This window comes from Geospiza fortis, unplaced genomic scaffold (assembly GCF_000277835.1).
Source record: "Geospiza fortis unplaced genomic scaffold, GeoFor_1.0 scaffold182, whole genome shotgun sequence".
In the NCBI taxonomy this organism is placed as follows: Eukaryota; Metazoa; Chordata; class Aves; order Passeriformes; family Thraupidae; genus Geospiza; species Geospiza fortis.
Window position 1 is genome coordinate 1,882,069 of NW_005054367.1, and position 14,614 is coordinate 1,896,682.

General features: G+C 47.2%; 1 protein-coding gene across 1 annotated transcript; it reads left to right on the top strand.

The window, feature by feature from the left end:
• Window positions 1-1,137: 1,137 nt before the first annotated feature.
• Window positions 1,138-11,799, top strand: CSRNP1 (cysteine and serine rich nuclear protein 1). The gene is made up of 5 exons (XM_005424337.3): window positions 1,138-2,361; window positions 6,012-6,207; window positions 8,491-8,750; window positions 9,221-9,517; window positions 10,578-11,799. The coding sequence occupies exons 2-5, from the start codon at window positions 6,036-6,038 to the stop codon at window positions 11,559-11,561; spliced, it is 1,713 nt and encodes a 570-aa protein (XP_005424394.1). The 5' UTR covers window positions 1,138-2,361; window positions 6,012-6,035; the 3' UTR covers window positions 11,562-11,799.
• The last annotated feature ends 2,815 nt before the right edge of the window (window positions 11,800-14,614 follow it).

Genomic DNA, 14,614 nt, shown 5'->3' on the forward strand with positions numbered 1-14,614 from the left:
CGGGCGGACAGACGGAGCGGGGCACCCCCCACACCTCCCCCCCTCGCTTCCCGAAATAAGACATCGCGGCTTTTACAGCCCACCTGAAAAAAAGGAGGGGAAAAAAATTAAAAAATTAAAAAAAAAAAAAAAGGATACCCCGTCTGCCGCCCCCAGCTGCTAAGTTTTCTCAGGTTTTTATAATTTTTTCTGCCTGCTCCCCTCCACTCCCTCCTCTACCCCCGGCATCCTCAAAAGTGTCTGTCACCTCCGAGTTACATAATGTCGCTGTAGGAAGAGGCTGACACACAGGGACAGCCCTTTCCTAAAGCAGCTCAGCCTTACTAACGCCTGGAATGCCAACGCCTGGGTGGGATGGATGGAGGGAAAACCCTCGCGGCCGTTTACAAACCTCGAAGTCACAGAATGAGGGAATCCTTAAAGGCTGGAAAAGCCCTCTAAAATCCCCGACTCCAACCCTTAACCCAGCACTGCCAGGTTAAGTCTTATCATTTGTTATCAGCAATTGATCACCAATTATTAATTGATTTTATGACTTTATTTTTTTGGTGAAAATGATTTTAGTTTTGCTCTGCTGAGCAGTTTGCAGAGGTAGCCCGTCAAGGTGTGTGTGTGTGGGGTGGGGGGAGGGGTTATTTTCGGGATGGTTGGGTTTGTTCTCCTCCCGGAGAGACTCCGCAGCTCCCGGCAAAGGCTTTAATAATTCAGCGCAGGAAATGCGTGCGTATATATAGCAGGGAAGGTAACGCACAGCGTGTACCTACAGGAGGACAAATATGGAAACCTGGTGTGAATTATTCATGAGGTGTGATCAAATAGAGGATTTTCCTAGACAAAGCACACTTCGCTGTTTTCCTGTTTGTTACAGCACAATCTGCGCCGACTACATCCGAACTTCCTTTCATTTTGGGCCGTGTCAGATAACCTTTAATGTATTTGCTGAAATCTCTTATTTACCTTTCAAGCTGTCAGCAAGGAGTAAGGGGCTTGGTAGAAAAATCTGACAAGCCTTTTTTTTTTTTTTTTTTTTCCCCTTTGTGGCCTTCCAAAAATTGGGAGACGGAGTAAACACTTGTGCTGCTCCTTCCGGGGAAGGTGTTTTGCCTGCTCAGTCTCTGACAGGAGCACAAACTCGTGGTGCTACGGACTGATTCATGCTCCCACTCCGCAGCACGACGTACTTTGGGTTTTGCTGTTGCATAGTAGGCAGAGGCTATTTTTAACCGGAGCAAGGTTATGAAACCTTAGACCCAGCTGGGTGAAAATAATCTGGTCTGAACTGGAAAGCACAGCTTTATGTGGCTGGGAACACGCGTGGGACTGTCCCCTGGAGGCTCCTGGTGGGATGATCCCGCTCCCCTTGGCTCCAGTCAGCCCCGAAATTGGGAAGTGCTGTCATCGGGAGGCTGTCACGGCGGCACAGGGGAAACCACTTAAGTAAATATGCAAAGAATTAAAATAGTTAAATGATTGAGCAATGAATCAGTGCTGATAGTGCGGCGATTATTCAATAACCCTGAAGTGTTACTGGGCTCACCACTGCTGTTAGACATCAGATTTCTGGGATTGCTGAGCAGCAAGCTCAGCTCCGCAGCACTTTTTTGGGGATTCTCGCACCGAGATCTCTTTGCCCACAAGAATCGGCGGCGTGCAAACAACCCCCAGCCCCGGCAGCTCCCCCAGCGCTGCTCCACGAGCTGCCCTCGCAGCCGTACCTGGCTAAAATATGCGGCGGTGTTTTTTAAACTAATATTTACTCCTGCTAGACCTGCACAGCCACTGCGGCTCCGGGGGAGGGAGCGGGAGCCGCTCTGACTCACGGCTCAGCGCGGTCCTGAACTCGCTCCCAGCGTCCCGGTGTGCTGGGAACAGTCCATCCACCTCGGTGTGCTGGAATAAGTCCACTTGGCCTCCCTGGGCTGCAGAATTCCACTTTGTCTTCCTGAGCTTTAAAGTCAGCAAACCGGCTCAAAAAGTCACCGAAAAACAAATACTTCCAGTGCACTGTGCTGAGTTTTTGGGGGGTCGGAGGGATTGTTGTTTCTTTGATCGCTTGGCAAAAGAAACTTTGCTTTCAATAACTCATGCACAGATCGGGTTCCTTCCATTCTTTAGGATGCTCCACCGACCAACCCCCCTAAAATCTGAAATATCCTCGCTCCTGGGTGTTCTCCTGCAATGCCATGGGAATTGTGGCACAAGCAAAGGCAGCTGCTGGAGTCTCTGTGAGGAGTTTCCTTTGCTTTGCTTGCGCTGCTGCTTCAAAGCACATCTACAGCCCCAAAACACAGCACTGAAACATCTCCTCCTCCTAATTCTGCCCAAAGCCTCTTTGTGCAGACTCCTGGAGCCTGGACACTGGTAGGGGTTTTTTAGTTGCCTTCCTCTGCACTTGGCTAAACAAATGCCAAACCTTCTTAAATCTAAATTACTCGAAATATTTACTGTTGAGACGTCGTCCAAGAGGAGGATAGTTAAAACATTAATTCCTTGCATTCCAGTGTATTAGGGCTTTACCCTGCAACTTGTTGGGTGCCAGAAATGGGACTTTGCAGATTGGATTCCCTTCCCCCCAACTGGACTGCCCCCTCCTATTCCCCCCCACCCAAACTTTAATGCTTTAAAAAAAAAAAAAAAGGAAAAAAAAAAAGGAGGGAGAGAGAAAGAAAGGAATGCACATCTGGGCTAAATATTTGTTAGAAAGTATTCCCAGGATAGTGGGAGTTCTGGTGCCAGAGAGGAATTCCTGCGGGTTTGATCCATTGCATTATGTACTTGTTCCAAAAGCTGTTTTCAGTAAAATAGATGAGTAAGAAGTCTTAGCCAAGAACAGAATGTCTTTTTTGGCAACTGAAAGGAAGATAGGATTATTTTATTTCAGGTTATGTAAAAAAAAAAAAAAGAAAAAAGAGAAGGTGGTAAAATCCTGCACTCCATGGTGCCTGCAGAGATTTGCAATGGCAAACTCAGATATAGATATTTATTTTTTTTCCATTCTGCTGTGGACATTTTTGGGACTTGCTTTTAAGACACTGCTGTGGGTTTAAGGTTGCTTGCAAAATTACTGCAATTAAAATATCCTCATTGTGTCTGAATGGGCCTCTGGGCTTTTTTGGCTGAGTGACCAGTGGCCTTGGCGACATGGCTTTAAAGGCAGCATCCAAATTGCTGATGTGAATTCTGTCTCCACATGCCAGGGTGAGGAGGGGAGCAGAGGATCACCCTGGCTTTGACAGTAAAATGCCCATCTGGAGGATTTTTTGGGGTAGGGTAGAAACAGACACTGATGGGTGAAGCTCCACTACGTCTCTCCTGAGAAGGATTTGAAAATTTGGCTTGGAAAACATCACAGCCATAAATCAGCAATGAGGGGGAAGGTGTAACAGGAGAAAATCACTGTATTTTGGCTGGTGGGCAGCGGGTTCACCAGCTTTTTCCCATCAGCTGGGAATCCTGTTTGCACAACACCTCCTTTGCATTAACAAAACAATAGGTGTCTTGAAGAAGACAGCGTGCCAAAAGTGGTTTTTTTCCCCTATCCATTTGGCTCATTCTCATAGATGGGGAGCTGCACAAACCTCCCTTCATCCTCCTGGCTGGTGATAGTATTTAAAAAATAAATAAATAGAATTGCACCATCTTATGCACAGCTTGCCTTGGCTCTGGCTTGGTGTTTGTGTTAGCTGGGTTCTCTGGCTGTGGGAGAGCGCTCTGGTTTCCCTCTGGGGTTGGTCTGGGGGGATGTGGTGCAGCCCCTGATGGGCTGTTGGCTTGGCAGGTGACCTGAGCATCAGGGCTGCTGCATCTTTGGTCCAGCCCTGGGAGTTATCCCTGTCTCAGCAGCATGGCCTTGGCTGCTCCAGCAGCCTCTGATGTCTCCCACAGGACTTGGATGTGGTCAGCATCGCATCTCTGAGGGTGTTTGCTCTTGGAAATGTGTCCTACAGGCATTTTAGGGAGCTGGTTCCTCATTCCCTTGGCTGTAGTGGCATCCCTCACTGTCATCCCTCACTGTCCTGTGGAGCATTCTCTCTGCAGCAGGAGCTGATGCTCTTTCAAGCCACATGTGGGTTTGTTGGGTTTTTTTTGCAAAATTTTTGTCCATTCCAGGTGGACAGTGGGGTCTGCAAACCTCTGCAAACAAAAAGCAGCCCAGGCTTTGATTCGGACCCCTACCACGGATTTGGAGAATTCCTTTGCTTCTGATTGTTTCTTAAAGCAAACATGAGACAGGGCAGGAGGCACATACACAAAAATAAGGCAAATAAAAAGTTTGTTATTTGCTGTTTTGTGGCCACCTGTGAGCTCAGCTTTGCCATGGAGCAGGCAGGAAAGGGGTTAATCCAGGTGTTGGGTAGGACATGTGCTGCTGGGGCTGGAGGGTGGCCAAATCCACCTTCTCTGCATCTATTTTGGATTAAGGCCAAAAAAACAACAACCCCTCTGTGGCAAAACCACCTGCAGCTCCAGGTCTGTTGAGGAGGAGGAGGAGGAGGGATGGAGGGATCACTTCTCCCCAGGTTCAGGGGGACGGGCTGGCCCTGTAAGCACGCCTTGCAGCCAATGATTAACTCCTCCAGGCCAGGGAAGTGCTTCAGCCAGGGACTTCTTTGACCTTTAAGGTGACTATTGTCTCCTGGGAAGCTGGTGGTAAACATAATTAGGGAGGGTTGGTGCAGGACTTGGAAGGGACTGTGAGCTCCTGTCCTGCAACGTGATACTGCTTGGTGCAGCCAGGACACTGAAAATCCCATGGTGGGGAGGTTCTGCCACTGGCGTGGTGTCTGTGCTGCCTCCTCAGGTCTGTCAGCAGGACAGGTTTAGTGCTTTCTTGTTTTGTTTTTTCTTTTTCAGAGACTTAAATTAACTTGCGGGGTGAGAAAGTGTTTGGGTTGCAAAGAATGGAGAAGTTTCATGTGGTGGGAGGGGATGTGGACTGGGTGTCTGGCACCCCTGTATCTGCACTGTCACCATCCCTGGGCTGTCTACTGTCCCATATGATCCAAATTCTAGGGATGCATTAGCTTTTGTGTATTATGGGGGTGGCTGGTAGCATCCCACATTGCTGGGGCTCTCCCCTCCTTGCTGGAAGGAGTTCCTGGGCTGGGGCTGCATCCCTCCCACTGTGGTTGTGCTTTACAGCCTGGTGGGATGGGGTCAGAGCAAGCCACCCCTCAGGCAGCAGCCTCCAAACATACTGTAGGCAAAGGCTGTAGCTTTTGTGGGGTTTTTTTTTTTTTGGTCTCCTGAATTTGCACAAACTTTATAAAAGCGAAGTTTAAAAGATGCAGCACAGTTATTTTTGGCTTTCTTTTATTTTTTTTTTTCCCTTTAAGATGAGCAGGGGCAAAGCATGCAGGAAATTTAGGAATCTAGGCAAGTACAGAGCTCCTTTGTTTTTAATTAGCTGCGTTGTTTTTAATTGCTTCTATGCTTGATACATAACCCAGCCTAAACAAGAATAGCTTATTGAATGGGAGACTGACTATGAAAGGCACCGTGAGGAGAAGGGCTGTTCTTCACAGTTGATATATTTGTATTTCAGTGCTTCATTTAATAAGTCTGTTTCCCCGGGGGGCTGTAGCAAGTAAATCATGCCAACAGATTGTTTTCTGCAAACTGGCTTATTTTTGTAATTAGCAAGACGTTAAAGCTGTAACTGCATAGAAAGCGATCTGGGTGAGGAGTGAACATAAAAGAATTAGTAAGCAAAATGTAATACTTACTGTTTGATGACATTTGTGTTGATTGGATTGGTTTCTGGACAGTTTGTTGTCCGGGATAGTCACTTTCTTCTGCAGTGTTGTGGAAATGGGAGAGAAATTCACAGGTGTGCGCAGCGAGTGTAGTAAGATGAGGTGTTTTAGGGGCACACTTTTTGGGACTCACATCTGCGTGGCCAAGTGGATCTGATGGGGAAGCCTTGCTGGGGGTTACAGCTGTCCTGCTCATCACTAGAAACTGCTAAAATTTCCCTGGCTTCATGTTGGTTTTTTCCCTTTGTTTTCCAGTTATATGACAAAAACGGCGTCACCATGAGCGGAGTATTGAAAAGGAAGTATGAAGAGCTGGGAGATGACAGCACCTACTGCTCCTCCTCCTCCTGCTCCCCCCTCTCCTCCTCAGCATCCTCAGGCTGGGACACCGATGAGGAGAATTCCCGTGGAGAGCCCAAGCCCAGCTCTGCCTTAATGTCCAGCTTCACCCGTGAGTAGCTCTGGCTTTCCCCGGATCAGCCATGCCTCTGCGTGGGATTTTTGTAGGGTGGTGGTGGGTAATCGTCTCACAGAGACCCCCTTGGGGCGCACTTTTACGGCTGGAAGTGGTTGTGGCACCTGGTACCTGTCATGACACTGGTTTATAGTCATCCATCCTCCTCACAGTGGTCTTCCTCAGCCCTTCCTCCCAGTATTTATTATTCCTTTGGAATATTTTTGCTGAAGTCCAGGTTTGCAGGAATAGAAACCCAAGGATGGGTGTGCACAAAGGCATGTGGGTGCCTCCAAGCCTGTGCTCCAAGACCATCCCACCAACCCTCAATTCCCTGTCAAGCTGTTTCACAGGCAAAACCTAATCAGACAGTGAAGGCCTGTAATGCTCTTTTTAAAAAATGATTAACCAGTAACGTAATTACCATTTCAGAACTTGTTTCCTACGTAAATTGGGTACTTTGCCAAAGAACATGACACGTTTGACATTGCCTGAGCTGCTAGTACAGATAAAAGCTATTTTGTTTTCCCAGCAATGTAAGTTTTGAGAGCTTTTAGGAAAACACACAGAAGGCAGTGTTGTAAAGCCCTTTATCTGCCGTGTGAAGGGAAAAATAAAAAGTACAATAGAAGAACATCTTCATGGAGGAGAAATAGTCCAACCTAGTAAATTATACTGAACACCCACTGTATATAGCAGTTAAGGTCCACTTAGCAGACATACACAAACACGCAGTGGTCTGAAAAGGCTTTAGAAGTCTTGTAATAATAAAGAGTCTCATTCTTGCTTGTCTTCCCAGGTTTTGTGACAAAACAATGAACTTTTTGTACTCTCTGGCTCAATTGGAAAAGGGTCAGGAATGGGAAAACAATTTCAGAGGAGGGGTGCAGGGAGAGAGGAGCAAATGCCAAAGTGCAGCAGCTCGGCCGATAGACGATCGTGGTGGTTAACTTGCCTTCTGATAAAGAGCTCGTGTTTTAGGAGATTGAGTCAAGGTTATTGTGAAAATGCAACTCACAGTGCAAAGATATGATCAGAGCGACTGCAGGGCCCAGTGTGAACCCCCAGCTATTGAGCAGAAGCTGCTGACACAGCTGGGTGAACACTTCTTTTTTATCTTTTTTTTTTTTTCCCACATGAAACTGAAACACTATATTTTGGCAAGTGAGACCGGTGAAATGTGGGTGCAGTTAACTGTCCAGTCTTGCACTTTCACAGCCTTTGGGGCCCACCAAAGCAGCTGAGCTCCTCAGGTTGTTTGCAGTCTTTTCCTTGGGTCCCACTGCAGGGCTGCTTGTGGCTCTGCCTCCCAAAGAGCAGCGCTTGATCCCAGCTCTGCAGCAGTCACCCACCCTTTCTGGGTTATTTTTTTCCAACCAAAGCACCCCTGCACTAGCAGAGAATGGGACCAGAAATGCCTCCCCACCACAAATTCAGGTGTAGCTGGCTCTTATTCCTGCCACGCTCACGTGGCTGTGCCTGGCTTTACTTTCTTGGCAGGCCACACTCGTGGAAACTCACTGACTCTGAACCTGCCCTGACTAATTAGTCCCCCTGCATCTACTGTGTTTGCATGTGCAGCTGTGCAGGGCCAGGTATCTCTGGAGAGGCTCTGCTCTAAATGATGTGTAACATGTTTCAGCAGTTTAAGATAAACCAGAGTCATGTATTGCCGTGTTTACCCAGGGATCACCTGCACAAAGATTAACATCTTTGCAGCTGCTCTCAAATGAGTCTCTTGAGAACAAACCATAGATTCAGAGTTCCTCCCAGTGGATGGTGAGAGGAAGTACCAGAAAAAACAGCAATTTGGGCAGTTTTCTGCCCTGCCACAAAAGCTGGAGCCATGAAGCACCAGGAATAGCAATGCCCTGGCATCCCAGGAGCAGACCAGGGGCTCCTGAGCTTGGGGCAGAGTGGATTTAGAAAGACAGATGTGTAGGATGACTGGTTGCTTGTTCATTGTGCTCTGCCACACGTGAAGAATAAGCAAATGTATGTTCCTGGGGAAGTCAGGCGGGAAGGAGAAGCAGCAGCCACCTCACAGGGTGAATCTCATTGGTGACTCTGATGCAGCAGGGCTTGGCTTAGCTTCCTCTCCATCCTCATCCCACCTCTGAAGTGCTAGCTCCTAAAACACCACCAAGCAATGTTGTAGCTTTGTCCCAGTGTTTTTCTGTTGAGAGAGTAATTACAAATCCTGCCTGTTTGTAATATTTCTATTCCATCCGCAGCATGGCTTAGTGCTTTTTCTTTTTTTTTAATTCTCTCCTTTTTTAGCCACGTCAATCCTGAAGAAATCCAAGCGGCTAAAGAAGAACAATGTGGAGTTTGACCGGGTCACTGTGTTTTACTTCCCACGCTGCCAGGGCTTCACGAGCGTGCCTAGCCGTGGGGGCTGTACCCTGGGCATGGTGAGCAAACACAGCTCCTCCCGCCAGTTCACGCTGGCAGAGTTTTCAAAGGAGCAGGAAAACGTCCGTCGGGGCAAGCTTGAAGAGAAATTAAAAGAGGAGAAGTTGGAAGCGTTGAAATGGAAAGTGAGTGAGGAGCATGGGGCTGGGTTGATGAGGAGCTGGTGGATGCTGTTGGTTAATTGGCCAGTTTTTAGCAAGAGCCTCTGAGACCTGGGAGCATCAATCCTTAGCTCTCAGTCTGGGTCTCCAAAAAACACAGGCTCCAGTGGGGGGACTTTCATTTAGTTCTTCACCTTTGAAAAGTGAAAAGACACAGAAGACATTTTTGCTCTTTTGGTGGTACCTCTCTGTCCTGGGATCCTCTTGAGACTCCTCTTAGCGTCTCCCAGAGTTTTTTAATTTCTGATTTAGATACTTGATATCCCAGTCAGAAAGACCAGTCAGGTCTTTGTGGGCTCTGACTTAGATGTTGATCCTGAGGCTGACTACCATGGGGAAGAGCTCATCCCTTTCTTGTTTCCCCTCACCTGGGGGTTCCAATGGCTCTGTGTCCCAAACAAGCCCCTAAGGCTTTGTCCATTTTCTGCCCTCAGCTAACCATGAACGGCACCAAGGAGTCGGAAGAGGCCAACCAGCTCACCATCGAGGACATCTCCGACGACGACATCGACGTCAGCAACGTGGACCTGGAGGATGGCTTCTTCCTGCAGCCCTACCCCGCCAAGAAGAGGCGGGCGCTGCTGAAGGCCGTGGGCGTGAAGAAGATCGACAAGGAGGAGAAGCGGGAGCTGCACAACATCCGCCTGTCCCGGGAGGACTGCGGCTGCGACTGCCGCGAGGTCTGCGACCCTGAGACCTGCAGCTGCAGCTTGGCAGGCATTAAATGTCAGGTACAGCCCCACCCCTGGGCATGGGGGGATGCTGTGGCTCCAGCTGTGCATTAGAGCAGGGGGGTGTGAGCAAGAAAAAGCTTACTTTTGCTCCCTTATATCTCCTTTTGGACCATTTTGTTTTGCTTTTTGTTTTTGGAATCTTTGGACAGAGCTGGGGTAGCCTGTAAATCCATTGCTCCCACCTGCTCTTGGAGGTGAGGAAAGCTCTTGGAGCATCCCTCAGGCTGCAAGGCAGGCACTGCTTGAAAGCATTCTCGTCCCAAATCACACACTCAGCCATCCCCAGGCTGCAATGAGAATGTCCCTGCTTTACGTTCCCATGAGATCCATACCTGCTTGATCTCCTGTTGGGCCACGTGGGAATGTCTGCAAGGAAGAGCTCCTTGCTCCTCACACGAGGCTGCACTTTCTCCCCCTCCCCCAGGTTTTATTTTTAATTCCTTTTTCTTCTGGTGTGTGTCACAAATCCCAGTGCGCTCAGGCGAACGTGGGAGTGTCAGCTGAGCGTCAGCCCACAGCAGAGCTGTGCAGGCCACCTGCACAGTGGGATAATCCCCCTCTATTCAATTAGTGAGTTATATTTTTCAGGGTGTTTTTTGCAGGTGCCTGCCCAGCTGTATTTAGGGAGCCTCATTCCCTATTCTGGGCGCTGCTTTCTCCCTCGGTGCCGTGTTTGGAAGCTGGGGGTGGCGGAGGTGGGTGCACACGGGTGCGCCATGTGTGTGTCGCAGCCCCCCTCTAGTGGCTGCTGCAGATCAGATAGTGAAATCATTAAATAGCAATAAAGAAAAAACTCACTCTTGCTCCCTTATGTCTCCTTTTGGACCATTTTATTTTGCTTTTTGTTTTTGAATCTTTTTTCTTCACTTGTACTGAAATCCAACTTTTTATGACACCTCTTCAAAAGAGCAGGGTGCTTTTGTTTTTTTTTTTCTTTCTGCTTTTAAACCCCTCAGCTGTTACTTGGTTTCTCAGGGCAGATGAGTCACAGGCAGTTTTGGTTTTATGCCACTGGGTTCAATCCTAACCCTCCCCCTCTGCTTCTCCCTGTTGCCAGATGGATCACACCTCCTTTCCCTGCGGCTGCACCAAGGATGGCTGTGGCAACACTGAGGGCAGGATCGAGTTCAACCAGGCCCGTGTGCAGACGCATTTCATCCACACCATCATGAAGCTGGAGCTGGAGAAGCAGCAGCAGAGCAGTGAGAAGGTGGTGGAGGCTGAGCCCCCTTTCCGGGAGCGGCTCCCTGCGCTGGGATGCGCGGCAGGGAAGGGCTCGCTGGAGGAGCGCACGGTGCCGCTGGCACCTGCCTTCCAGTTCAGCCCTGAGCTGGAGGCCCTGGGGGAGAACAGCTGCAGCAGTGACATGACAGACTCCTCCATCTCCTCGCACCCCAGCGAGGACCTGGAGGAGCCCTACGAGAGCCTCCCCTCTGACAAATCCCAGTCGGACGTCGACGACGACGGCTTGGCGCGCATCCTCCACTTCAACGACTCGGACGCCGAGGAGGAGAGCAGGCGTGGCCAGGATGACCTCGGCTGCTTCCATCCCACTGACTTCTTCATCGAGGACCACGGCAGCGAGGCCAAGCCCGTCCCTGGCCACTTGTCCCACCTCTCGGAGTGCCTGGATGAGAATGCCAACCAGGACAGCGGGGGTTTGCTGGAGGATGCAGCCCATGGGAGGTGCGATGGGCTGTCCTGCTGCGCCCCCTCCTCTGCTGAGCCCTGCTCCAAGAGCTACGCCGACCTCAGCCTTTCCTCTGATTCCTTGGATTTCTTCCAGTCCTTCTCGGACTATAACTTGGGACCCCTTTACAACTCCTTAAAGGAGTATGAGAACCTGGATAACTTCTCAGCGTTACAGTTTCAGTTGCCTAATTTCCCTGGCTTCCCGCAAGCTGGAGATCAGGGCTCCTGTTTCTTGGAGTCCCTCATTGGTTTGTCTGAATCCGTCCCTGAAACCCCGGCCCCTTTCACAGACAATCAACTTTTGGAGGATGCCATCAAGTCATCACTGATGGAGACAGTGAAGGTGTGAAACACTGATGTGGCTCAGGCAAGGACTGATGCCAAAAGGAAAATGGAGGAACAGTTGTACAGGCAAACTTTCTCTGAAAGGATGGTGTGCTACTCAAATATAAGGAGGAAAAAACAGCAACAGCAGAAGACTTTCTAAGCAAATGAACTATTTTTGGTCTTTATACAACATGGACATTTTGACATACTGCAGCTACAATCAGTTCTCTTGCTGTTTGTGCAAAAATTTCTAAACTTTCATGATGGGGTGGGGAAGGGAGGGAGGGAGAAAGACTTTCACATGAGAATTTCCTTGTGTTTTGTACGAAAAGACCTGTTGAGAAAAACTCCTCGCTAATGTTGCCAGTCGTCCACACAGCCCCTTCTACAAACGTTTCAGTGTTGCAGGAAGTTTTTAAGGCAACTTTTTGAAGCTGTATTTATTGTGAAAATTTGTGGTTTGCGTAAGAGTTGGCCCAACACACTCTTACGTTTAAATCTGATGAGGTTTACAGAAGAGATCCATACACTATATACATAATCATTCTTCATCTATTTATTGCAAATTCCAGAATTTAACTAGCCACTGAAGCTTGAACTAGCATGAAACCTTATTTAAATTGGTAATACCTCAGATGTATTATGTGTACAATCATATTTTTTTGCATAATATATCTGTATTTATTTATTTTCTACCTGTAGTACGTGAATAGCACTGTGGTTTGTCGATGACCTGGAAGGGCAATAAGGTCTTCAGGAGGAAGATGACCCTGGTTTTTCTGAGTCTGAACGATGTTGGCTGTTTGGTCTTCACTTCACATTTCTAAAAACACTGAACAGAAGTGGTGTGGGAGGGGAGGGATGAGGGAAGAGTTTGTGCAACATCCCTTGGTTTATCCCAGCCTTGTCGTAGACATGAGAATGGTGTTTGGTCTCCATAATGTCACTGTGGAGAGCAAAGCAAGCAAAACCTTCAACTATTTAAGAAGTAACATTAATACTAGCACGAAACAAAACCCAACCCCTTTTTGTAAATTATTTTATAATTTATTTAATTTCCTAGGGATTTGGCCATGAGATCTTTCCCCATCAGTTATGGTGCCTGAATATGCAGAGGAACTGTCAGCAGCGGTGGGGAGGTGTAACCATAAGGACCTTGGCAGCCCTCGTGGGGGGCTTTGGGAGAGCAAAGCCAAAACAGCAGCAGTGCTCAAGCTCCTCAGCAAGTGCTCCTTAGGACTCCCCAGCACCGAGGATGTCGCAGCTCCAAAATCCAGTGGGTCACACTGATTGTACTACATTTTTATATAGGTGAATCAAGTAATTCAAGCAAAACAGATGGATATGAAATTTTTGGGTTATTTGTCCTGTGAGTACAGTTTTTGAAGACCTGAAGACCAAGCTGAAAAACTGAAGGCTTTTGGTTTTTGAAATGAGAGAAATCTTTGTGTTTAGGAAGGATACTGGAGGCTGCCTTGGCCTTTTGTTATTTAAGTCAGTCTGAGAGCATGACACTGTTTGGCCATAAGATGTAACTGGACAAAAAAATCTGTGCATCAGTGATACACTAAGTGCCTACACCAGTGGTATGGAAAAAGCAAAATGGATTTAAAACCTACCGGCTTTAAATTCCCCCTTGGAAAATTTGGTGATGGGAGTGATTCCTGGCATTACCAGCACAGGAGGAGGAGACAGTTCTGGTGTCCCCAGCTCTGCTGCCCTGGGAGCAGCTGGAGGGAACTTCTGGGGGTGCAGAGACACACAGACAAGGGAACCAACCCCGAAACATGGATGTGAGGATTTTTCCATTGGCTGAACTGTTTGTATCCCCGACCACAGGGATGGTGCTCTTGGATACCTGCTCTTCGACAGGTGCCTTGCTGCAAACCTGCCGGCAATTTAGGAAACTTCTGGCGTACGAAACGTGGGTTGCTTGGGTTTTTTTTTTTTTTTTAAATCCTCATTATTGCTATTTAATTGTACATCTTCTCTGGTATTGAGCCGGTCAACTTGGAAGTGGAGCTGACTCCCCACGGCCATGAGCGGGTCCTGAGCCCACGCTCGCCGCCGCTTCCTCCCTCAAGGCATCGCCCCCGGGGCGACTGTAGGAATACTACTGGCAGATGGAGGATTTCCTGGATATATCTATTATTATTATTATAATTATTGTTATTATTATTGTTATTATAATTATTATTATTTTTATTATTATTTTTCATTGTCGTCATTGTTTCTTTAGACTGAAAGATCCCCTTTCCGGTTATCTCCTAGGTGGTAGTTCCTTCAGTTCCTTCAGACTGCATCAAAAATACTGACAGTTGACAGTCTGGTAGCCTTCTGTATTTATTGGCACGAATATATTTTGTAACATTCCTAGGTTTCTTATACACACACACACTTTTTTAAAATGAATTATTGGGATTGACTCCTGCCTTGTGGATTTTTTTCAGTAATTTATTCTTTTTATTTGTGTTGGTGCCAAAAAAGAAAAAAAATATTTTTTTTCTCTTTTTTTTTTTCCCCAGGGCACTGAATTGTAAATATATAATTTTTTTTTCTTCTTGGTATCTGTGTAAAAAGTTGCCTGTTAAACAGTTTAAAAACTGGGTATTTATTGACACAATCTGTAATTATCTAATGTATTGGTTGAAACACTTTGGTTTCAACATAGCTTTATTTTAGCTTTCTTTGTGTATATATTGTGATTATGTTGCTTAAAGGTACAAGTTAAAAAAATGCTTTATTTTTACCTTATCCATTTGCATTTGTTTATAAAAAAAAGCATATTTGTCTACAGCTGCTGTCTCTCATTTCATCAAAGCAATATGAAGAAATCTCCATTACACTTTCAATAAAAGAATTTTGTTTGAATACGGTGGTGTCTTCCCTGATGTCCTTTGTGTGACACAATAACCTTTTCTCTTTTCTCTAAATAAAGTAAAAAATCCATACATGGGATGTGGTTTTCTCAAACTTTTTGGCCTTGTGGATGGTGGCTGCTTGTCTCTAAAGAGGGGAATAGGCAACAGTCTTGGCAGCATCCACATCACAAAGGAAAAATCTTGGGAAACCCTG

What these genes read in the sequence shown, in the direction of transcription:
- CSRNP1 (XM_005424337.3), top strand. Translation starts at nt 6,036, where the DNA reads ATGAGCGGAGTATTGAAAAGGAAGTATGAAGAGCTGGGAGATGACAGC. An exon ending in CTTAATGTCCAGCTTCACCC is followed by an intron (nt 6,208 to 8,490) that starts GTGAGTAGCTCT and finishes CTCCTTTTTTAG; the next exon opens with CCACGTCAATCCTGAAGAAA. An exon ending in TGGAAGCGTTGAAATGGAAA is followed by an intron (nt 8,751 to 9,220) that starts GTGAGTGAGGAG and finishes TTCTGCCCTCAG; the next exon opens with CTAACCATGAACGGCACCAA.